The following is a 24,273-nucleotide window of genomic DNA, read 5'->3' on the forward strand; positions in this document are numbered from 1 at the left end:
AATTTAAAGAACATCTTAGAACCTTGGGCTTCCAAAATGTGAAAACATGGTTTGATGTGGCGATGTTCCAGAAACCAAAAAGACTTATCTATATAAATAAAAATGTAATGTTCATTTGTGGGATTAACATAACTCAAAAACAACTGGACGAATTGCCGCCAAATTTGGCCACAAGACACCTACTAATCCAAGGAGTGACCACTCAAAAAAATCGTCATGCAAATACCTAATCTGCAGGATGTATTTTCATTCACTGGACCAAATTTGGCACAAATACATGATATGTCCAAATTTGAATACTGGTGGGGTCTGGGGGATTGATTTTGTCCCCTTGTGGGGAGAAAGGCGGGATGGAAATGTATGTAATAAATAAATAAAATTTGGGAGTTGTAGTTGCTGGGATTTATAGTTAACCTACAATCAAAGAGCATTCTGGACTCCACCAATGATGGAGTTGAATCAAACGTGGCACACAGGACTTCCATGACCAACAGAAAACACTAGAAGGGTTTGGTGGGCATTGACCTTGAGTTTTGGAGTTGTAGTTCACCTACATCCAGAGAGCACTGTGGACTCAAACAATGATGGATCTGGACCAAACTTGGCACAAGCACTCAATATGCCCAAATATGAACACAGATGGGGTTTGGGAGAAATAGACCTTGACATTTGGGAGTTGTAGTCACTGGGATTCACAGTTCACCTACAATCAAAGAGCATTCTGAACCCCACAAACAACAGAATCGGGGCAAACTTCCCACACAGAACCCCCTTGACCAACAGAAAATACTTAAGGCCATCCAGTCCAACTCCCTTCACCAGGGCAAGAAAACGAAAACAAAGCCCTCCTGACAAAGAGCCATCCAGCTATAGATATAGATATATATGTTTTGACACACACAGATATAGTATCATAGGTTTGAAAGGGACCCCTAAAGAAGGACAATAATATGTTCCAGAGTAGGCAAACCAGACAATCTCTACATCAATACTGACAAAGAAACAACAAAAAGTACTGTTTATCCACAAGCATGAAGAAATTATATATATTAGAAATCAACACTTTCTCATTACTTTATTTTCGAGATCACAGCAATGAATGGCAGGAGACAGCTAGCATCATATATATACAAAAATCTACTGACTTGGCACACGGAAGGGGACATAAAAGACTCGATGGTTAGATAGGCTCAAAACATAGGCCAAGAGATAAAAATGGCCCAAGGGAAAAAACATGGAAGAGATGAATGAAATACACTGCATGTCAAAACCTAAAAGAAAGTGTTTACAAAATGGACCTGCAATAGTATTTCTCCAGAGAGACTAGCCAAGATGGACAATTGCACCGACAAATGTTGGAAATATGGGAAAGAAAAAGGCACATTTTATCACACATTGTGGACTTGCAACCAATTAACTACTGGGAACAGATTTATGTATATCTCAAAAAGGTGTTAAACACGAATTTCAAAATGACATCACAAATGTACCTTTTGAATATGCCTTATGAAGAATTAGAAAGGAAATTCGGAAAAATTGTTTTATATGACAGTGGTAGCTCGAATAGTATATGCTAGATATTGGAAAACCTCGGAGATACCTCCCTTAGAAGAATGGGAAAAATACATTACAGATTTGCTGATAATGGATAAATTACTGTACTATTAAGAGGAGGACTGTTAGAGAACTTTATTAATGAATGGCAACCAAAATTCACATCTCAATGTAAAACTAATCTAAAATGTATATAGAGGATTCTATAAGACTGTAGACAAAGAGGAAGCAGATATTAAATTAGAGCCTATGATACCTTTATATGTACTATTTAAATAGAAGGCTGTGACCCTTTACAGAAAACACATTATCTGAGAAATTATTTTGGAACATTAATAGCTGGAGAGTATTGTACTGTACGCAACAAACATTTACAAATGTATGTCTATTTGAATAAAGAAATCTAAATATTAAAAAGTGTTTTGCTTCTGGAAATTCTTGCTGATGTTTCTATGAGAGAAAAAACTTGAGTATCTTATAAATCAATATTTCTTCATACATTTATTGAAGAGAGAGTAAGTCTGCTCAAATCAGAAAGCACTGAAGCATTAGTTTAACTGAATAATTGTCACAGTAATAGAGACCACATTGGATGCTAGTGTATCGGATGGAGAAAAAGGAGAGCAAAAGAAGACCAGATGCACAGTCCTATGAGAATCCTTGGTTGTCAGAGATTGGACGTGTCATGTTGTGGAAGGCCCAGTGCAAGATCCCATCAAAGGTATTCTGGAAGATGACAGAGAAAAAGAAAGGCATTTCTATTTTTCTACTTGCTCATAAGCAGAAAAAAGGCAATTTATGAGAACAAATTAAAGGTGCATTCCTGTGTTTTATGTCATAAAGTCTCATGAATGTTGTTACCTCTCCTAAGAGAGAATCCAGCTCATCTTTGTTCAGAACAGGTTCAGTCCCAATGGATTCTTCCAACACCTAAGATTCAAAATACTATATTAGAGCACTATCCTATGTATGAGTGTTTACTTAGACCTGGTGAATTCAACATGTCTATTATACTGCAAATTTGAATTCAATGCAGTGAAAATGCTGACAAGTGGAATGAACTAGAAGTCTTATATGTAGCTTACTATTATTAGGACTGCTGACTGAAAGGTCGGTGGTTTGAATCTGGGGAGCAGGGTGAGCCCCTGCCTGTCAGCTCCAGCTTCTCATGCAGGGACATGAGAGAAGCTTCCCAAAGAATGGTAAAATATCCAGACATCCCCTGAGCAGCGTCCTTGCAGATGGCTATTATCTCACACCAGAAGTGACTTGCAGTTCCTCAAGTCGCTCCTGACACACACACACAAAATTAGCGTAACATCACGTGCAATGCTTCCAAAACAGTGGTGTTCAGGACCTCGGTTGTTCAATCAGAATATACTTTTCCTTTACAGGGCCTGGGCATGTTTCTGATCAAGTACCGATTGGCTTGATTACAGTGAGGCCACTAAGAAACTTCTGGAGCATTTGTAAAAAGATTTTTTTTAAAAAATACAGTAGATGAGTGGAAAATCACATCAGTTTTAATTCAAAACTTTTTTTTACAGAAGTACACTCATTTTCCCAGCTGCTATTACCACCTACATCCAAAATGTTATAATTATGGTGGCAGTTGTACCATCATGGGTTGAGTATACTTGGGTTCTCTCTTTTACACTTCCTCTCCAAGGCTGCAAACAGGATCTTGGAACTATGGAGGTGCAAATCCTATCTCCTTAGCTGCAGAAGGAGGTGAATCTGGATGGTCCAGGTGATCTTGTACACAATGAGGAGGAAAATAAACTTCCAGCCCCATTGTAAAGTTCTTTCTTTTCCTGGGATTATCTCAGCTGCATCACTTCAACCAGTCAGTGACTGAGATGACAGAGCTGCCCTAATGACCTCCCTGGTTGTTGTACACCTGGAATGAAATACATTGTACAAAGGAATACAGGATGCCTTCTTTTGCAATGTTCAAACAAATACCTATAGAGGCAAAACCAACGGTTTGAGTCTCTGACTTAAATTTGAGTGGAATGCAAGAGGAGTGGTGGAAAATATTTTAAATAACCATACTTTTAAAACATGTTGACATAAACTGTATTAATCTTTCTCTACAAAAGAGGGGTTAGGAGTCTGTCAAATCCAACCATCTATAAAACAAAGAATTGTACTATGACATGTTCCCAGTTCTCAGAATTTTTCAGATACTGAGGTTCAAGAATCCTCAAACCTGGTCCAGGATATTGGATCCCAAACTCACCATACTGTTACAGTACTATAATCCATTACTATGGCAACATCCTATGGAATTCTAGGACCTGTCGTTTAATGAGCATTTAGACCAGGCCTGCACAACCTGTGGCCCTCCAGCTGTTTTGGCCTCCAACTCACAAAATTCCTGGTTATGGGACAAGCTGGCCACGGCTTCTGGGAGTTGAGGCCAAAAACATTGGAGATTGTGCAGACCTGAAAAATAGTATTCAACTAGAGAGCTCTTGAACTTTGTGAAAGTACAAAATCAGAAATTCTACAGGATATTATCATGGTAGTTGAAATGGAATGTAAGAACCTACTACTGCTTCTTCTATGCTTCTGCAGTTAGCAGCAGCAGCAGTAGTAGTAGTACCCCAATTTTTCTCCAAGACTGGGATCCAACATGGCAAACAGTATCTAACAACATCTAACAGTCAAGTTGAAGAATAACTTGGGAATCACTGACATGTTGCAGTTGAATCTTCCAAGAGTCACCTGATTTAATTTTTGCCTACTGGCCTTGATAAAGCTGGAAAGATTATGGAACCTCTGACCTTCACAGATAAAAGTGCTGAAGTAGTTGAGTTTGCAGCTCCTTCCAAGTTGTTGGTTGCAGAGTTGCCAGAGCAGGACTTGCAGACCAAGATTCCACTGGAATAGAATTGAAGAAAACTCTGAAACACACTTTGTAAGCATAGGTCTGTATTTCATAAACCACGAAAAAGAGGTTAAATCTGGATGGAATGCCTTCTTCAACAAGAAGTTGAGGACATTCATGTCAGAATGTTTTCTCTTCCATCTTTAAGATGGCAACTGGAGGCTCTGCTGAGCTGCTCCTCTTCTTGATATGTACTTTCCTGTAGTTAATTAATCTCTGATGTATGTTTGAATGTACTTTTAAATGTCATTAGTAATGCCATTACTTAGTAAGTTGCATCCCAGTCTACATGTACACTACCCTTGGGAGCTGAAACGAATGCAGAGATCTCTAACCGAGAGACGGAGAGAGAGAGCTTGTTTGAAGGGGAAACAGCAACTCAGTTTATTTGTAGCATTCTTACGGTATAAGCTTAGTGGTTACATAGAATCAAATGCTTGCTGCTTACAGAAAAAATGTTTCAATATGAGTTTCATACAATCTTTTCCTTTCTTCCCAGAAGGACTGTTATATTAATATATAAAAACCAGACTTCATACTATCGTTACTCTATTCCTTTGAATGCCAACCTTTTAAGGTAGGTCACTTCCTAACTTTCTAAAGTGAGTCAGGTTCGTTACAGGAGCAGCAAAATTCAAATGAGCGACATTTGCACAAAACTCTCATGCTTACTGACACTTCTTTCTTATCCCACATGAAATGTGGATAATGAAAAATGCTTGGCTATGATCCCAAACTGCATTAAACAACCATTTGGGGAATTGAGGATATCTTTGGTCTTTTTGGGTATAATGATCAATACCTGATTTTATCTGCATGGGAAGGAAAATGGCAGGGCCAGTGGAAAGCCCTGAAACATTTATTGCAGTAAGTCATGTCACCTTCTTTCCTGCATACACCACACTTGTCACCAATGGTCAGTTTCTATAAAAAGGAAAGTTGTGAGTCAGATTATACTGTAGAAAGAATAGTCTTATTTTATCCTCACAGAGTTATTCTGGAATGTATGTGTTTTCTTTTTGATATTATGACTGTCCCCCTATAATTACTTAGATTTCTAAACCTACTTGATCATTAATACATAAACATTCAAACCTGAATAAATAAGGAAGAGGCAAAACACAATTTTAGTAATATAAACTGGCGGAAGAAGATCCAGACTCCCTCATTTTTGCTCTTGTTATGTGCATTTAAGTTATTTTTGACTTATGGCTACTCAAAGGCAAAGCAATGGTGGAACTGTCTTGGCAAGATTTATTCAGAGTAGCTTTCTCTGTCTTCCTCTGAGGCTGAGAGAATGACCTGCCCAAGGTCACCCAATGGGTTTCCATGGCTTAGCAGGGATTTGAACCCTGGTATTCAAAGCCAATGCTCAGATGAATGCACCATACTGGTTCTTTTTCATCTATTTAGTTCTTAATAAATGCTGGTAATAGTACAGATTAGGGGTGTGCGAAATAGCACAGAATCTGTTCTGTTTTCAATCTGTTTTCACATCCATGCACCCACCCTGGTTCTGTTTTTTGGGGAAGATTCTTCCTGAAATGGAAATGGGACTCAGGGTTTTGAATAACAAATTGGAATAGCCCCCCTCTTAATCTCCTGGAATCTTCCCGAAAACAGAATGGGAGGCACTCAAAATCCAAAATGAAAATAAAACGAACACAGAATGGATTTGCACACCTCTGGTACACACTATATAGTGAATTAAATTTAAAACAAGCAGTGTTTTACCATTTACCTGGTATTTGAAAGCTGCAGCATAAGATTTACTTATTCATTACATTTACAGGTAGTCCCTGAGTTACAAACATCCACCTTACAAACAACTCATAGTGAAGAATAGGGTTGAGACAACAGGAAGTGAGAGAAATCTACCTCCAGGAAGGGAAAATCACTCCTGATTTATCATGGGGAAAAGGTGTCTGCACTGAAGCTTTCTCACCAATCCTGCATAGAGCCCCCGGTGGCACAGTGGGTTAAACCCTGGTGCCGGCAGGACACAGGTTCAAATCCAGGGAGAGTGCAGATGAGCTCCCTCTGTCAGCTCCAGCTCCCCATGTGGGGACATGAGAGAAGCCTCCCACAAGGATGGTAAAACATCAAAAACATCCGGGTGTCCCCTGGGCAACGTCCTTGCAGACGGCCAATTCTCTCATACCAGAAGCGACTTGCAGTTACTCAAGTCGTTCCTGACACGAAAAAAACAAAAAAAAAAACAAAACATATCCTTATTTCCAGAGCAGGCCACATTTTTCCAAGTCCACTACTCACAGGGATAAAAAGTGAGGGAAAAATCTTCTGAACAGGGGCACAGAAAGCAAAACAAACACCACTGGTATGTTAACCATTTCCTATGCTATCCAAAGCTTGTTTGTAACTTGTGGACCACCTGTATATCCTGTTTACCTCTAAGAAGCCCACTGACTTAAAGCCCACTGAAGCATGTCAAATAGTCCACAAGATGGTTACTACTGACCAGTTGTTTCTCATTTCCCACATGTACAGCTGGCAATACAGTCACAGGCATTGGGGATGTGGAAGGCAGTGGTTGCCTCAAAGAGGTGCACATAGGTTCTTTGATAAGTACTCTCCGCCCATCATCTGTTGTCCTTTGCACATAAACAGGACCCTAATCAGGTACAAGAAGTAAGTATCATTTTTTATTCAAAATGTTCTCTTTTTTTTGCTTTCCATGTTTGTTGAACTTCAACTTCCTAAATTCCTGACCATTGGCTATGCTGACTGGGAGCTGCAGTACACATATGATCAGATTTTTAGATCCTTGGGAGAGGGCTTTCTCGTACTTCCACGCACTTTCAAAGATATGTTTGGTGAAGACACAGAAAATAACCTTCTCAATAGTAGCTCCTGTGCTCTGGAACTATCTGGCATAGGATACTATATTTATTTATTGAAATATTTATATCCCACAGGTCTCATAGCAGTTTATAATAAAACAAAAAATAAATAAAAGTAGAATCTCAGTTAAAAACACATGATTTTAAACTGGTGAAAACAATCTGAAATAATATAACCATAAAATGTTTGTAAAAGGTAAAGGAAAAGCTTTCCCCTTGACATTAAGTCTAGTCATGTCTGACTGGGGAATGGTGCTCATCTCCATTTCTAAGCCGAAGAACTTGCGTTGTCCGTGGATACCTCCAAGGTTATGTGGCCAGCCTGACTGCATGGAGTGCCATTACCTTCCCATGGAAGCAGTATTTATTAATCTCACATTTGCATGTTTTCGAACTGCTAGATTGGCAGAAGCTGGGGCTAACAGTGGGAGCTCATCCTGCTCCCCGCCAACCTTTCGGTCAGCAAGTTCAACAGCTCTGTGGTTTAATCTGCTGTCCCACCATAAAATCAAGGTTGCCCAAAGGCCAGGTTTTAGCCAAGTACTGAAATTATTCCCATGTTGGCATCAATCAGGCCTCCAGAGGGAGGGAATTCACAACAGGGATGCCATCATGTTCTCCCACAATAGGTTTCTCCTATTCTAAATCTGCTAAATCTTAATACTCAGGCAGGCATATACAAAGAATTGGCCCACTCATTGCTCTTCTCTTATCAGCAGATAAAAGACCTGTTTACATGAACAAGCATTTGGCTATGTGGAAAAATCTTTAATGGGTATATGTATACTTTATTGTTGTTTATTCTTCTCATGGTTTAAAATTGCTTTAACTTATTTATTTAACTGTTTTTGCAGAAACCACAACAACGATTGTAGGACAAGTTATAATACAAATGCTGCTTCAGCTTCCGGAAGCCATAGAAGGCTAAACAGGTCAGCTTGTTTTCTCACCCTTCTTGTTTTTCTTCGTTTATTTCTCTTCAGGTTGATTAACGGAGTGTTGCTGGTTAAGTCCAAAACTCCCTCCGAGATAAGAGTGATTTGGCAGTGACTTGTCAGTTTGTTGTCAGTATTCCTCTCTAATTGTGCTGTTCGATGATTAGCGAGTGAAAAGTCGTGGCTCCGGCTACACCGCCATTTTCCCCAATTCAATTCATCTAACTGTTTTTAAACCTTTTTAAATTCACATTCTTTGTGAATTAATTTTTGTTTATTCACATTCTTTGTTGTGAGCCATCTTGCATCCAATTTAGGAGAAAGATGGATTTGCTCAATCCATCAATCAGTTTGGAAGACAAAATTCTGACAACCACCCTTCTAGTCCCTATTTGGTAGCAATGTAAATAATACCCAAGGTGACACTGTATTTGTTTCATCTGCTTGTCTGTGATGCAAAATTAAAATGCCCATAGAGAAACTATTTGTTATTGTCCAGACTGAAGTGTTTTAAAGCTTAAAGAGCTAGGCCAATATCTTTCAGGAGGATAGTGCGTTCTTTCTCACAAGCAAAACCGAGCCACCATAAAAAGGGCAATGCATGTTGCTATTTGAGGCAAAGGATACAACACTGTCCTCTCCAGCTATGCAGACAATTAAATTTCTGATTTGCCACTGAATGTTTCTTTAACAATAAGAGAAGCATTTCTACACTTGAGGGAAGTAGGTTAGCTTGCTGGAAAAAGTATAGGACAACATGGTCCATATAGCTTTGTCCTCCAACACCTGGTTCCCTGTTTCTCCAACATCTACTGCCTTTAATACCTGAGGCCAGCACTGAAAAGTGTGCCTTGTCTCCTACTAGAGCCAGCCATTGGGGAAGATGCATGAACAAGATGGAACCCCTTTGGAGCTACTCCAAAAAGAGCAGTATGAAGATACAGTGCATAACTGGCTTCTGGGATTATACCTGAGTTTCAGATAGTGGCTTTCTGTTGTTGTTTTCTTCTTCCTTACATCTGTCTTGCTTCACCTTCCCAGGTGAGCATGAATCACACCTCCATGTCCCACTGCTCCAAAACAGAAAGACACGCGAAGCAAGAGGGAGAGATAAACAAAAAAAGGCAAGCAAAGGTACAGGGAAATCAACATTTTCCTTTTGGGGGGGAAATGGCATCTGTCTTTAGCAGCATTAATTGAATGGTGGAAGGCAGTCACATCCACATTACAACTCTCTTTTTACTCGAAGCCTCAAGGAAATGAATAGGGGGAAAAAAGAGAAAGCAGTTGTTTCCTCCACTCTTTTCTAGGCTTTTGTTCTGTACTGTTCTGGGAGTTGCTGGAATCAGTGGTGTGAGCTGGGTTGGCATGTGTGCTACAAAGGTAAGTAGTGAGTTTTCACAAGATAGTGAGTTTTCACAAAGGGGATGCAAGATATGGAGAACATATATCTTTTTTTCCTTTTTGATATGGACAGTGAATAGACCTCCACAAAGTAGATGGAAGTTTCAACAACCCTTTATTTCTTATTTTTCTTTCTTTCTATCTATCTATTTTTCCTCTTTCTTTTCTTCTTTTCCTTCCCTACACTTTTCCCCTATTGGACTACCTCTCCCCCTTACCCCAATTTTTTAAAAAAATTATCTTTGAAAATGTGTTTAGTTTTCAATAAAGATATTATAAAAAATAAAATAATAATTAGATTTTTGTGCAATTAAAAGTTAAAATACAATAAACTACCAACTGAAAAAAAGAAAAAAAAAGGAAGTAGTTGATTACACAAGCCAACAAGTATTTTTCATCAGATATAATTTAGATCATTCTTATCGATTTTTTTGTGCTATTTCAGATTTGTGTTTATTTTTTCTCTATCGTGTAGTTTTTGCGATGAGGCTAATTGAATAATTAATGCATTTATGCACTGATTATCAATAGAATCTAACTGATATCAGTATGTAAAAGCTTTTCACACTACCCTATAATTCCACTTCATCTGGCTGTTAATAGAATTCTAGGATTGGTAGTATAGTGAGGTCCTAGAACTCTCTGGATGAGAATTCTAAATGCCCCTCCTTAAACTGCAAATCACAGGACTCTATAGGATGGAATTGCCGCTGTTATAGTGGAGTCATAGAGCTCTTACTGTGCTGTATGGAATGCCCCATGGTTACAGCTGAACATGGACAGTTAATTAATTTCAAAGTAAGGATCAGAATTTGTCAATAGGTTTTGATTTGACCTTTTCTCTTTTCAATATTGCTTTGTTGTTGTGTTTCTTCTTTGTTCCAGAACTCCTACTTGTAACTTAGGCCCCTTCCACACAACTGAATAAAATCCCACATTTTCTGCTTTGAACTGGAATATATGGCAGTGTGGACTCAGATAGCCCACTTCAAAAGTAGATATCGTGGGCTATTCTGCCTTGATATTCTGGGGTATATGGCTGTGTGGAAGGCTCCTCAGAAGCTGTAGACAGGCATTTGCTAGTAGAATTGCTATTACCTGGGAATCTCTGTCAGTGGTGGTACAAGGCAGGCAAGATGAAAGGCCTTGGGACATCCATCGCAGCAGATCAGCTCCCCACCATCTCTGCAGACAGCACATTCATCATCGTTCCTCTGGCCCGGCAAATTGAGAGAAAGGAACCAAAGCAGAAAAAAGTCTCAGTTTTTAGGCAGATTCTTTGGATGTGGCTGCAGAGGGAGTTGCCGAAACTGCTTTCACCCACTGACCAGCCTGAAATGTCCGCTATTAGCATGACTTTTAAAGCATTTACAATTTACTAAGCTTAAAAAGTATAATTCAATTGATACAAAGGGGAGGAGGGATGTTTGGGGAAGGAAGAGGTTAATAAATTGCAAGCATTCATACATGTCCAACCAAAGCTCTGAAAAATTACTTTTTGAATTTCAACCCACAAAAATTCCACCAGCTATCATATTCTAGAGCAGTAGTTCCCAACCTTTGGTCCTTTGGTTGTTTTAGACTTCAATTCCAAAAAATCCCAGCTATTTTACTAGCGGTTAGGAATTGCAGGAGCAATCCAAAACACCTGGAGGACCAAAAGTTGGGAACCACTGTTCTAGAGCCTCAATCATATATACATAGCTGAGGCAATAATTACATTGTAGTGACTACAGCATTTGGATAGCTGTACAGTATTCCAAAAAAGCAACTCTGTACATCAGCCCTAGGTCCTCTGGCAAGTTCCCCTTTAGTTTCTTAGATATTGCTGGGCTGCATATCCCAGCAGACTTAGCTAACATACCTAATGGTGAGGAAAGCATGAAATGGCATTTCTGTTTAGCTTAGAAATGTTTGGGGGAATTCCATCTTGGTTTAGGTTCTATCAAGGAAAGACATTTTTCTTGGTGAAGCTCTTTTGTCACAGGTAAATCTGACACCAGTTTAAGTAATTGTAGAAATACGGGACTTTCCATGCGAGGCAGACTAAATGTCAAAGCACCAATATCATAACACAAAGGATGGAATTAAACATGACCTTTGTTCTACTCATCTGAGGAGAATCTACCATTCTTGTGACAAACTTTTAGGATCTCACTTAGCTTTGCCCAATGTAACACTTCATGCTTGCTTCACAAGAAACGATCTTGTTGCTCCCTTTCCATCTCTTACCTTATTTTTTAAACCCATAATATTGACAGTACACATTTCCACTGCTTAATCTGCTTCTTTTTGTTGGTAATAGCAACCTTCTCAAGCCTCCACTAGTTATTTGTTATGTACATAATTCAGATTGGTTACTGTATTGTATATGTGTGCATTGGTTTACAATTTTGCCTGAACTCTTTGCAGTGGAAGGGGCTGCAGACCATGTGATCAGAACTGGGCTTGTTCAGGGCTCAGACTTCATTTTAGTACAGTTCAGCTTAGAGACTTCAATTGAAACAGATATAGACTGCAGAGGCTCTATTAGACTCTCAGAACAGAGAGGTGCTTTGGACTTTGGACTATTGATTCTAAGAATGATGCCCTGTGTTACTTACACAGAGAAACTACTTCAAATCCTATATGGAACTGGATTGATAAGCAAAGTACCTCTGTGCTGAATACATGAAGTTTGTGAGTAAACCAACTATGTTATTTTAAAGAAGTCTGCTTGTTTTTGTGCAGGATTTAAAGGCAAATATATTTGAAGGAATCGTAGATGTTTTTGGGAAACTAAAAGAACACTTCTGAAACTCTGCTGAATATATATATACCGTAGGTTTGTGCATTGGCGTATCTTTGTCCCTAACCATTCAAAAAGATAGTTAGGATATTAGTCTAACAGTTGAGAAACCTAATTGTCTTGCATGAATGCCAGGTTATGACTCTAACACAGTGGTTCTCGATCTGTGGATCCCCAGATGTTTTGGCCTTCAATTCCCAGTTCTATCAGCTGGTGAACTGGCTGGGATTTCTGGGAGTTGTAGACCAAAAAACCTGGGGACTCACAGGTTGAGATCTGCTGCTTTAACAGGTCATTTTTTTAAAACCAGAGGTTATTGCATCATTTTCAAAAAGGTTATAACTTCTAACAAGGCCGTTCCTTTCCAAAGATCATAAAATCTCCAAAGGGCTATGGAGATTTCTATTTTCCAAAACTTTTCCTGTATTTTTCAATCTTATATACATTCTAGATCATGTGAAAATGCCAGTTCTTCAAACCTTTTCAACTTCAAAGTGACAATGTGATGCAGAGAAGAATGTATTTGCAGTTTAACTGTAGAAACCTAGGTTCACATTGTCTCACAGCTATCAAACTCACTTTGTATAATTTGCCCTCAGCTTGACCACTTTCACAGATAGGGACCATCTTGTGTATACCATTTGAATTCCATGTATAAAACATGGAGTACAAATGCAATAAAGTGTAAATTAAATATGATTGCTGCATGAAAGCGTGAACAATTTTCAGAATATGGAGACAAAAGAAAACACAAAGAAAACTGAGAGTGGTGCTGGGACAAATACATCCCTGTGATGGAGAAGGAAAAAATTATTCTCATTACCTGTTGAGTTGCTGAATCTCCAGCTTGAAAAGTTAGAGTGTGGCACCCATTTGGCAGGTTTGTTTTTTGGTGTCCATTCTGCAAAGTCAAGTCAACTTTATTTATACCCTGCCCATCTCCCCTTGGAAACTCGGGTGACTTGCAAAAGCAAAGAGAAAATAATAAAGTATTGTAGAAAAGGGCTGGCAACTATGGCCTTCCAGATAATATTTGGCCGACAACTCTCATTTGCCATCCCTAGCAAAGCCTGCGATGAAGGATGCAGTCCCATCATCTGGAGAACTACACTTGCCCATCACTACAGTAAAGGGGATATCCACTTAACACAACATGACCTATTCCCAAGTAAGCATGCACAAGTTATGTCCTTGACTATTGGTCAAAGAGTGTTCTTGTCCTTAGTGTTTCTATAACTAGGGCCTTTTCATATTTCACAGCTTTAGTGCTATGATTCTACTTTAGCAGCTATAGCTCCATCCTATGGAATTCTGAAAGTTCCAGTTCAAAAATTTAAATCTGATGAAATCTAGTGCCTCACCAGATTACACATTTCAGGATTGTATTGGACACAGTCATGGAGGCTAAAATGAACTTATAGCACTACAGCTGGGTTTTTAAAATGGCTCCTCTCTAGCCTGGTCCCACCCATAATATATGGAGACTAGTGGATATTAACATTCTACAAGCTTGAACCAAACCAGCCACCTAATGATGTTTTTCATGAATGCTACTCTTCTACCATAGCTATAGTGATAAAGATAAGATAAAACATCATGAAGGACATTGAGGTAGAGTGCTGTGCTAGAGAGCTGCATCCATTGATGTGCTTTGAAATTATGAAATCTCATCATGTAGCGAATGACTATGACTTCTTTGCCACAGGCAGAAGTTTTGCATCTCAAATCAAAGCTTAGAAGAGTTATTTTTGAATGAAATTTCTCCGAGCTAGCATGTCTAGTGACCATGCTGGCTAGAAGACAATAGTGTAAAAATATGTAACTTTTCCGAGCTCTAAGGTGACAGTTGCATACAAATTTAATTGGGATTTGTACTAGTCTTGTGTATTTGTAAAGGATCCCTATCCATTTCTCTTTGTTTAATTTGTAAGGCCCTGTTTTCATGTGCCCTTCAAAAAATGGCACCTTTCTGAATGAGCTTGTTTTATTTATTTATTTATTTCTCGCATTTCTATCTTTCTCAATCCCCGAAAGGGGACTCAGCATGGCTTACAATGAGCTCCATTACGAAACTATTACATAACAAATCACAAAATTAAAACCACAATTAGACATAAAAGCATAATTAACAATACATAAGCCATCGTTAAAACAGTAAAACAGTCTCATCAGCTATATCGTCATTCCAGTCACATTCCCTTAAAGTGCTGCTTGCATCTATTGTCCAAAAGCCTGATCCCAAAACCATGCCTTTAGTTTCTTTCGAAAAACTAGGAGGGAGGTGGCCAATCTTACCTCAGTTGGGAGTGTGTTCCATAAGCAGGGGGGCCACCGCTGAGAAGGCCCTGTCTCTTGTCCTCGTCAGGCACATTTGTGCTGTTGACGGGAGCGAGAGCAGGGACTCCTCAGATGATCTTAGGTTTCGAGGTGGGACATAGGAGTGGATGCGTTTGGAAAAGTATGCTGGGCCAGAACCGTATAGAGCTTTATACGTCTGTCCCTCATCCAAAAAACCCCAAATATTTTCATCCCATTGGTGTTCATGGGTGGATGATCCTATAGTTTTAGGGCTGCTGCTGTTTCCCCCTTCAATTGGGAAGCCTACCTTGTGCCACTGCTACTGAGGTCAGAGATTCTTGGCACGGGGCTGGCGGCTTGCTGGTTGCCGAAGCTTACCGCTTAACAACTGTGCAGGGCCTGCAGCTGAGTGGCGAGTAAGCATTGCTCTTTACTCGGCATTTGGCTGCATGCCCACGCACGTAGTCCCAAAGCACATTGGCCGGGCCTGCATGGTTGCCGAGTGGTGGAGGGAAAGCCCCGGCAACTGGCAAGCCGCCAGCCCTGCACCAAGGTTCTCCGATGAAGAGACCACAGCGTAATCCCTCTTCTCTCTGTAACTATGATGCCGAAAAGAAGGCTTGGAGCCAGTACCCACTCCCACCTGCCTTTCGTATTGAGTTTATTTTTGTTCTGGGAGGAGGTCTTTCGTATCATGCCATCCGAATAGATGTAATGAAATGGAAACACGAATTAAACTGATGATACAGATACTAGGCGCATGACTAATTTGTACTACAGTAGTCAAAAGGTCCCTGGAAAATGAGAAGGTGCTAGAAGTTCACTTACATAGTCAGGGACCTGGGATTCTTTGGCTTTCACACTCAGCTTCATTTCACAAACTTTATTCCTCTCTCCAGGGTCTTCCAATTTGCTGGATGCATAAAATTCACTATCGGCTTTGATATATTTCTTTGTATCACCTGAAAACAACAAGATTATACTGGCTTTATGCCATCAGAAATGGAATTAAAAGTAGTCCCTGTTATAATAGATTTCTTGTACTTTAGGTATTGCAGGGAAACTAAACAAAAAGTTCCTTCTCACCATACGTCAAACTGCTGCACGCTAAATAGTGCAGAAAAATAATACATAGGCAAAGAAAGGATAACCAGAATGGTCAAGAAGCTGGAACATCTTTCCTATAGGAAAAAGTAACACTATGGGGAACTGTTTAGGTTATAAAAAAGAGGGTAAGTGAAGGGTAAGTTGTGTGGAGGCTGTAAACAGCAAAAACATTTTTCTACTATCATGACACTAAACTTTTGATGATTAGTGGAAAACACACAGGGCAAATAAAAGGAAATACACTTTACGTCGCATACAGTCACTGTGTATATGTACCTCCAAGTTACCTATAGACTTGTGCTAACTCTATCAATTTCAAGGAGTTTGCTTAAGCAAGGAATATTTCACTTTTGTTGCCTTTACAGTCAAAGGAGAATCATGGTGGTACAATTAAGTGATGTGAAAATGCCCAGTGTGACTTCATTAAAATAGGTAAGTGCAGCAGTGTTGTCTATAAATAGAAGATGTCTATTTATAGAAAGTTATTGTTTCAGGGGCCATGGTGGCACAAGGGGTTAAACCGTTGATTTGTTGAATCTGCTGACCTAAAAGTTGTCAGTTTGAAGACATGGGTTGGGGTGAGCTCCCACTGTTAGCTCTAGCTCTTGCCAACCTAGCAGTTTGAATACATGCAAATGTGAGTAGATCAATAGGTACTGGTTCGGCAAGAAGGTAATAAAGGTGCACATGCAGCCATGCTGGCAACACAACTAGGAGGTGTTTACGGACAGTAGGATCCTCGGCTTGGAAATGGAACAAGAGCATCTCCCCATGACCAGAATTGAGCACCTCCTCCAGAAAGATGGAGATAAAAGGGGAAGCCTTTACTTTTGTTCTGTGTATTTGTATGTACTCAGGGGCAGCTCAACCCATTACGCAAAGTAAACATTTGCAGTATAGTTGATTTTGCCCAGGGGCACTCTTGAGGCGCTCTTGGGGGAAAATAGACCTTGACATATGCGAGTTGTAGTTACTGGGATGTATAGTTCACCTACAATCAAAGAGCATTCTGTGGCAGCGAGCAGAAGAAAAATATATTTTAAAATATAGGAAAACCTACCTTCAAAAGGGAGAATTCGGCAGCATAGGAAATTCAATAGAGAGAGCAAAGCGTTCCATGGACGAAAGTAAATGATTGACTGAACAAGTTTCACAGGTTAAGCTCAAGAAAAGTTAAATATTAATGGAACATGACATTTGGGAAAACAATGGGGTCTGACGTTATAAGCATCATCAAAGGCAAATGGTTTTTGGCAGCCAGTCAAGAATATGCGTAATTGATCCAAACTAGGAAAAGGTCAGTTAGCGGCCTCTGGTGGGTCAGTGAGGTAAATAGCAGGCAACTTTAGATATATTCTGAAAGGTATTTCGAATATGGGAATAATTAAGATTGAAAACAATTGGAATACGTCATTGTAATGCGTCATTGTGATGTATGGGAAAAGGTTATGCGTAATGCCTCTGTAACTGATTAGATCTATGTAAATGTCAGGACAAGTCGTACGTATGTCTAGACCAGTGAATTCTGCTATAAATATTGAACCCAAACTGACTGTCAAGCACGCTTTCAGAAGCTTGCTTCTGAGCGTCCTATCAACTTGTGTCCTATCAACTTGATAGTAAATATGCCTGGAATCAAATTGTGGTCTCCGTTTCTTCATTTCCTGCTTGATTGTGCTCTAAATTGATCCTGGGAAAAGATCAAGCCGCATCAATTCCAAACTCCACCAATGAGGGAATTGAACCAAATATGGCACACAGAACTCCCACGACGAACAGAAAATATATATCAGTGATTGGTTGGGGAGCCCCCCAAAATACTGTTTGCTGACCGTCGAAAATTACCTAGGTCCGCCTCTGTATGTACTCAGAGTGGATTACAACATACACAAATAGACAAACATTCAATGCCTCTAATACAGTGGAATAATAATGTTTGCCTATCTGTGTATGTTGTAATCCAATCTGAGTCCCCTCAAGGAGATAGAGTGGAATATAAATAAAGTGTTGTTATTATCACTTTATTTGGAAGCTTTTAAACAGGGGCTGGATAGCCATCTGTCGGGTGATTTGAATGCAATATTCCTGCTTCTTGGCAGGGGGTTGGACTGGATGGCCCATGAGGTCTCTTCCAACTCTTTGAGTCTATGATTCTATCATCATCATCATCATCATCAAATATTTTTACCTGTTGTGCTTCCCCACTGAAGCCCTGATAGGCTGAGAGTTGATATATGAATAGTGTAAGTAAACAAATTAGTACTGATTCCCTTTATTTAAAATCAAATAAATAAAATAGTATACTATACTTACAGGTAAGAAGTGGATAATGTTGAATTTCAACATTCTCTGATTTCTTCACTGCTTTTGTCCTTGGAAGGGAACCTGTTGATTTCCAGAAAAAAATGACAACATGAAAAGCAGGATATGCCCCCCCCCCCCCGCAAATCCAAATTAGTAGTAATTACATATCCCATTCAGATAACATAGGTTGTGTGGGATGTTATCAGAAGGCAACACACAACTTATTTACACAAAAATGGAAATGAAATGAAAATATTGAACATTGTGTAACATTTAATATAAGCACAGTTCTTATAGAAAGAAGAAGCATATTATCCTAATGGAATTCTTTCCCTGGTGCTTTTGTTTTGTGTGTATGGATGAGGAATGTTATTGTTTAGTCTCTATACTTCTTCAGCTGAATCCTAGTATCCACAAAGAGTACAGCAAAACCAAAGAAAGAGTTTTGTACCAAGGTGTGGATCGCCCTTTGCTGGAGACTGAGAGCGGTGTAGCGAGTCCTTTTCTTCCACTGCCTTCCTCTTTCCATGAGGAGGCTTAGGCTGCTGAGTCAGTGCCTTGGGACTGGTTGGGAGTTTCCGTGTCTTGCGATGCCTGTTAAGATCCATACCTGAAGGAGTAAAAGGAAACCACCAAGAATGCATGGGGATTTTTGGCTATACCTATATAGAAACCTTGCCTGTGAAAAATGTAAGGAATACTTATTGAAGCAAATTTTATTATTACTGGATTACTGGTTATATCCTTAAATATACTTTAAAGAGCAAACGAATTATGTTTGAAGTATTTTGTTAAGTTATTTATTAATATATTTACACATTTAGAGTATTTATACCCTGCCCTTCAGCCAAATAATTTGACAGTTCCTTGTCCAGAAGCTTACAACCTAAATAAAGCACAGAAGGAAAAGAGAGTGATAATAGCAAAGGAGGTTAAGTCTGGCAAATACTGTCTACTCTTCGCTTCCTCCAGGTCAGGGTTGTTGCAGCAGAGATGGATCTGATATTATATATAGAATACTCGAGCAGTTATTTTGAAGAGGAGGAAACATCATCCCTGAGTGAGACCTTCCAAAAAATGTGTATATATAGGACTGGATCCAGACATATCTATGTGAGCTTCAGTCATGACTTACGTTATATATAAAGTAAAGGTAAAGGTTTCCCCTGACATTATATAGATGGTAGTTGATTTAACTGAAATATCAAATACCTTAGTCAGGATCCGAACCCCTAAGTCTCCTCTGGAGGTGTTTCATTCCATCTTTTCTTTATAATTCACCTATAAATAGGCTGTGGTGCCATGAACAAATACCTTTAGAAAAACTGTTTCGAATGTTCTGGAGCTTGGAGTATCTCTCCATGTTGTAATCCTTGAAAACAACCCTCCAGAAGTCCTGGATAGAAGCTGAGTCTTGGTTCAGCAGCCATGTTAACATGGCATGAAAAGCTTTGTGAGAGCCTTCCTTTTCCTTTAGATGGAGTGTCTCCTTAAAGAAGAAAGAAAAGAAAAACGAAAGGCAATCAAGACACTACATAGATTTAATGGACCCTTAACATATTTCAATGAAATCCACTTGGGAGCATGGTTTAAGATTCAACCCACAGGTTGGTCCTATGGTACACCATGCCAGAGCAATTTCTGATTAAACATTTGATCTAGATCTGGACTCAGAGAAAGGTCTGTGCAGGCAGAAAGGAAGGGAAATGCACAACCATGAAGAATACTAGCAATGATTACGCTCTCCCAAAATGTCTATACATTGAATGCCTTATATTTACTTTCTTCCTATTCACTTGATAATTTGTATGTCTCACCCAGTATATGAATGAAATTAAAAAAAAATTAAAACCTTATGGAGAAAGGTTTCCGAAATGCAAAATAAAACCCATGGAAACTCCAGAAGCAAAGCATGGATATGTTGGCGAAATAGGAACTTAAACTTAGAAGTATGTATTCTATACATCTTTATACAAAGTATATGGATGCCATAAAAGAGATGGAGATTTACCTGCATTATCAACTGAAGACAAATCTCCATTTCTTTTATGGTGTCCATATACTTTGTATACAGAAGTCTAGAATACATACTTCTAAATTTAAGTTCCTTTTTAACCAACATATCCATGCTTTGCTTTTGGAGTTTCCATGTATTTTATTTTGCATTTTCATATTGCTTCTTGATTTCTCCATGAGGTTTTAATGTTTTAAATTTTAAAAAAAGAAATTGAGATTTACCTGCATTATCAACTGAAGATAACCTCAAGCCATTTGTTTGTTTTGTGTCAGAAGCGACTTGAGAAAGTGCAAGGACTCATCTGTGGTTAAACCCTTGTGCCAGCAGAACTAGTTGACCAACAGGTTGGCGGTTCAAATCCGGGGAACGGGGTAAGGTCCCGTCTGTTGAGCTCTAGCTTCTCATGCAGGGACATGAGAGAAGCCTCCCACAGGATGGTGAAACGTCAATCATCCGAGCATCCCCTGGGCAACATCCTTGCGGTGCAATGCCAGCAGAACTGGTCGACCGACAGGCTGGTGGTTCAAATCCGGGGAATGGGGTAAGCTCCTGTCTGTCAAGCTCTAGCTTCTTATGCGGGGACATGAGAGAAACCTCCCACAAAATGGTAAAACATCAATCATCTGAACATCCCCTGGGCAATGTCTTTGCAGACAGCCAATTCTCTCACACCAGAAGCAACCTCAAGCCATGGCTGATACCAAATGAGAGACTCCCTCTGGGCACACAGAAGACTGGGCAACTTGAAAGGCGCTGAACAGATTGCGCTCTGGCACCATGTGATACAGAGCCAACCTTAAGAAATAGGGCCACAAAGTGGAGTCCACGACATGTTTGCGCAGAGAATAGCAAACCACATACGACCTACTACAATGGAGGCTGAGCCCTGCCATATGCACAATGGAGGAACTTTTTATAGCAACACCAGAGGCACTCCAAGTGACCAGCTACTGGTCAAAGGTCATTTAGTATGATGCCAAGTTTTTCTAAACTTTGTGTTTTTTAAATATATTGCAGCTGTTCCCTCGGTTCACTTCTTATACGATAAATTAAAAAAATCAACTGAAGAATAAACGTTCAGAAACGTTCTTGCTTCTCTCACCTGAAACTTCTCTTCAGTGACAACATCATAGTCTGCAAGTCCATGAAGTAATGGGAAGACATCATCCACAGCCATTGAAATCTCTGTGCGATAGAGCTTCAATAATTTCCGCATGTCTCCCTCTCCCAGTGATCTATTGGAACTATGCATCCTGGGACAGAGTTCAGCATGGTTAGGAGCATTCATCCACTGCATCTGTTCTTTCCCTTTTGCCATCGAACATTTGCCAGCACTCACCAGACAAAATGATTTGATGTACAGAGGCAGAGAGACTTCAGAATAAATCTAATTTCTGACAAGTACAATATAATGTGCCCCTAGAACAGGCATGGTCAAATTTGGGCCCTCCAGGTGTTTTGGACCAACTCCCACTATTCCTAACAGCTTCAGGCCCCTTCCTTTTCCCCCTCAGCTGCTTAAGCGGCTGAGGGGGAAAAGGAAAGAGCCCGAGGCTGTTAGGAATTATGGGAGTTGAAGTCCAAAACATCTGGAGGGCCCAAATTTGCCCGTGCCTGCCCTAAAAGATATTATACTTCTCACTTTCAGGTCACCTGTCTCTAGGAATTCAAATATATAAGCAGAGATTACTAAAACCTCTCTCTTCCATCTTGAAAATCACTATTAAGCACCCAGCTTTCATGCATTTTGCTCACTCCATCCTAACAAGGGAAGGCTATAGCATTATTCATCTCACCTGCCATAAGTCAGAGAAAATATTGTATCTGTTTTCTCCAGTTTCCTGCACTTTTTATATTGTTCAGTCCATGCACAAATTTAGGGGTGGAGTCGAATTTTTAAAATTCTTATTGAGAAAACGGATAGAACCCCAATGGTAATCTTTCGGTTCATCTGAGAAGCTGCAGCTATCTTCAATTATCTGCTTCGTTATCTCAAAAATTGTGAGAGTGCTTCACTCCACCCTGTACCACCTGCACACCGTATATGTGACCTTACATGACTGGAAAATAGAAGGGTTGCATTGCATGGGGGAAGTACTGTGTTTCCCTCTTTCCATGGTGTAATGCCATGTCGAATTTATAGAAAACAGTATGATCTCTAAAGAGGTGATAATAGCCAACCACATAATCATTCTGAGAAGTCATTCAAGGCAATGTTGTCGTTGATAATTTTTGAATTTAAATATAGACACTGCTTCCCCATTTCAGCCCCTCTGCAGGACACTGGCCTGTCGGACAAAACAAGGGCAGGCAGAAGCTAGAGAGAATCTTGGATGACCCAACAGTATATCTTCCCATCTCCGACAAAAGGTAAAGAATTAAATCACCAATTTTCATGACAATCCAAATGTGCTGCTTAAGGCAGTTGTCTCACTCTATCTAACTGCAGAGTTTATCCTGGGCAGGCAAGTAAATAAAAAAAACACCTAAGTTTATAGCCACAAGACTGATTGATAACTGGCAAATAGAGGGAGAAAACGTGGAGGCAGTGACATTGTATTACTAGGTGCAAATATTACTGCAGACGTAGACTGCAGCCAGGAAATCAGAAGACGTTTACTTCTTGGGAGGAGAGCAATGACCAAGCTCAATAAAATAGTAAAGAGTACAGACATCACACTGGCAACGAAGATCTGCATAGTCAAAGCAATGGTATTTCCCATAGTAACCTATGGATGTGAGAGCTGGACCATAAGGAATGCTGAGCGAAGGATGATAGATGCTTTTGAACTGTGGTATTGGAGGAAAATTCTGAGAGTGCCTTGGACCGCGAGAAGATCCAACCTGTCCATACTTCAGGAAATAAAGCCCAACTGCTCATTGGAGGAAAGGATATTAGAGGCAAAGCTGAAAGGGAAGGATATTAGAGGCAAAGTTCTAGATATTGCCTATCTTCAAGTTAATAAGTATTCTTTATTTTAGAGTTTAATCCTTTTATTCACAAATAGAAACTGTTTTTTCTTTCTGCATTATATCAAACAACTCTGGGTAGTGTTGTCAAAGGCTTTCATGGCCAGAATCACTGGGTTGTTGTGAGTTTTTCAGGCTGTAGCCTTTTAATGATAATAATAACGCTGCTAGAGTAACACTTCCATCTTCTGAACTTCAATTGACTTCTCAGAATAATTTTAGATATGAAACATGCCTCCTGCTATGTAATTGTGTGTGGCTGGTAGGTGTTACTTAAAGGATATTAGTTGATTTTTTTCCCCTATACTGACTCTGGGAGAACTGCTATAATTCATGTGAAATAACTGAACCACAACTCCCAAGCATTCGTGGGTTAAAAGCACTCAAATTACTCCCGGTAGTAGCTGCCAGCAATCCCAGAATGTATGGATTTTCCTTATGTGTGTATGAGGAGGGTGGGTGGGATGGGAGGTATGAGTTTTAAAGGCCATTTTAATGTATTTGCTGTATTTTCATTCTGCTTTTACCACACTGATATTATTTACTGTAACTATTTTTTAAATTTTGTATTGCTCTTTTTAAACTGTTTAATGTGGAAAGATATTAGCCACCTTGAGTCCCCATGGGGAGAAAGGTGAGATAGAAAGATAATAATGATGATGATGATGATACGTCTTCAAGTTGCCTGCCAATGTATGGAAACTCCATGTATTTCATAGAGTATTCTCAGGCATAATAACACAGCCCAACCAGTAATAACTTTTTTAGTGTCTTGGTTTTTAAGCCTGTTCCTGGGGTTATTTGGTGCACTGATTCAGAAACTTGCATTTGATAGATAGTATCAGCTCTAGTTTCTTAGATATGGTTATCATAGTTTTCTATGATGAGTGATACATGGCATATGTTCTGTATCTGAAAAACTGGAGCTGATAAAAGGAAAATGAGTATCATTTTTTGAATCATCCGGTCAAATATACCCAGAAACAGGGCAAACATTTGAGGCACCAAAATGTTGGCGAGTGATATATTAAGTGTGTAATTCTTTTCCCACCAAAACAAAACTAGGAAAACATAAGGCATACAAGCACTGAGGATATACTTTTATTTTCCCTGACAAATGTTTAGGTTTGCTCAATGCTGCA

The 24,273-nt window shown here is 39.5% G+C and overlaps 1 protein-coding gene across 2 annotated transcripts; it reads right to left on the reverse strand.

Moving 5' to 3' along the window:
* Positions 1 to 1,079: 1,079 nt before the first annotated feature.
* Positions 1,080 to 21,600, reverse strand: AIRE (autoimmune regulator). 2 transcript variants are annotated; one of them, XM_060768098.2, is made up of 13 exons: positions 21,264 to 21,600; positions 19,459 to 19,633; positions 18,596 to 18,754; positions 18,154 to 18,225; positions 15,562 to 15,695; positions 13,259 to 13,336; positions 10,746 to 10,861; positions 9,214 to 9,313; positions 6,927 to 7,079; positions 5,250 to 5,371; positions 4,344 to 4,440; positions 2,416 to 2,484; positions 1,080 to 2,280 (listed from the first exon to the last, which is right to left on the reverse strand). In XM_060768098.2, exons 1-13 carry the CDS (start codon positions 21,477 to 21,479, stop codon positions 2,203 to 2,205), a joined length of 1,569 nt encoding a protein of 522 aa, XP_060624081.2. In that variant the 5' UTR covers positions 21,480 to 21,600; the 3' UTR covers positions 1,080 to 2,202. The 2 variants fall into 2 exon arrangements, with proteins under 2 accessions (XP_060624081.2, XP_067322002.1); XM_067465901.1 differs by having other exon boundaries at positions 9,214 to 9,316.
* Positions 21,601 to 24,273: the final 2,673 nt, after the last annotated feature.

Source organism: Anolis sagrei, chromosome 3, assembly GCF_037176765.1.
Source record: "Anolis sagrei isolate rAnoSag1 chromosome 3, rAnoSag1.mat, whole genome shotgun sequence".
Taxonomy (NCBI): Eukaryota; Metazoa; Chordata; class Lepidosauria; order Squamata; family Dactyloidae; genus Anolis; species Anolis sagrei.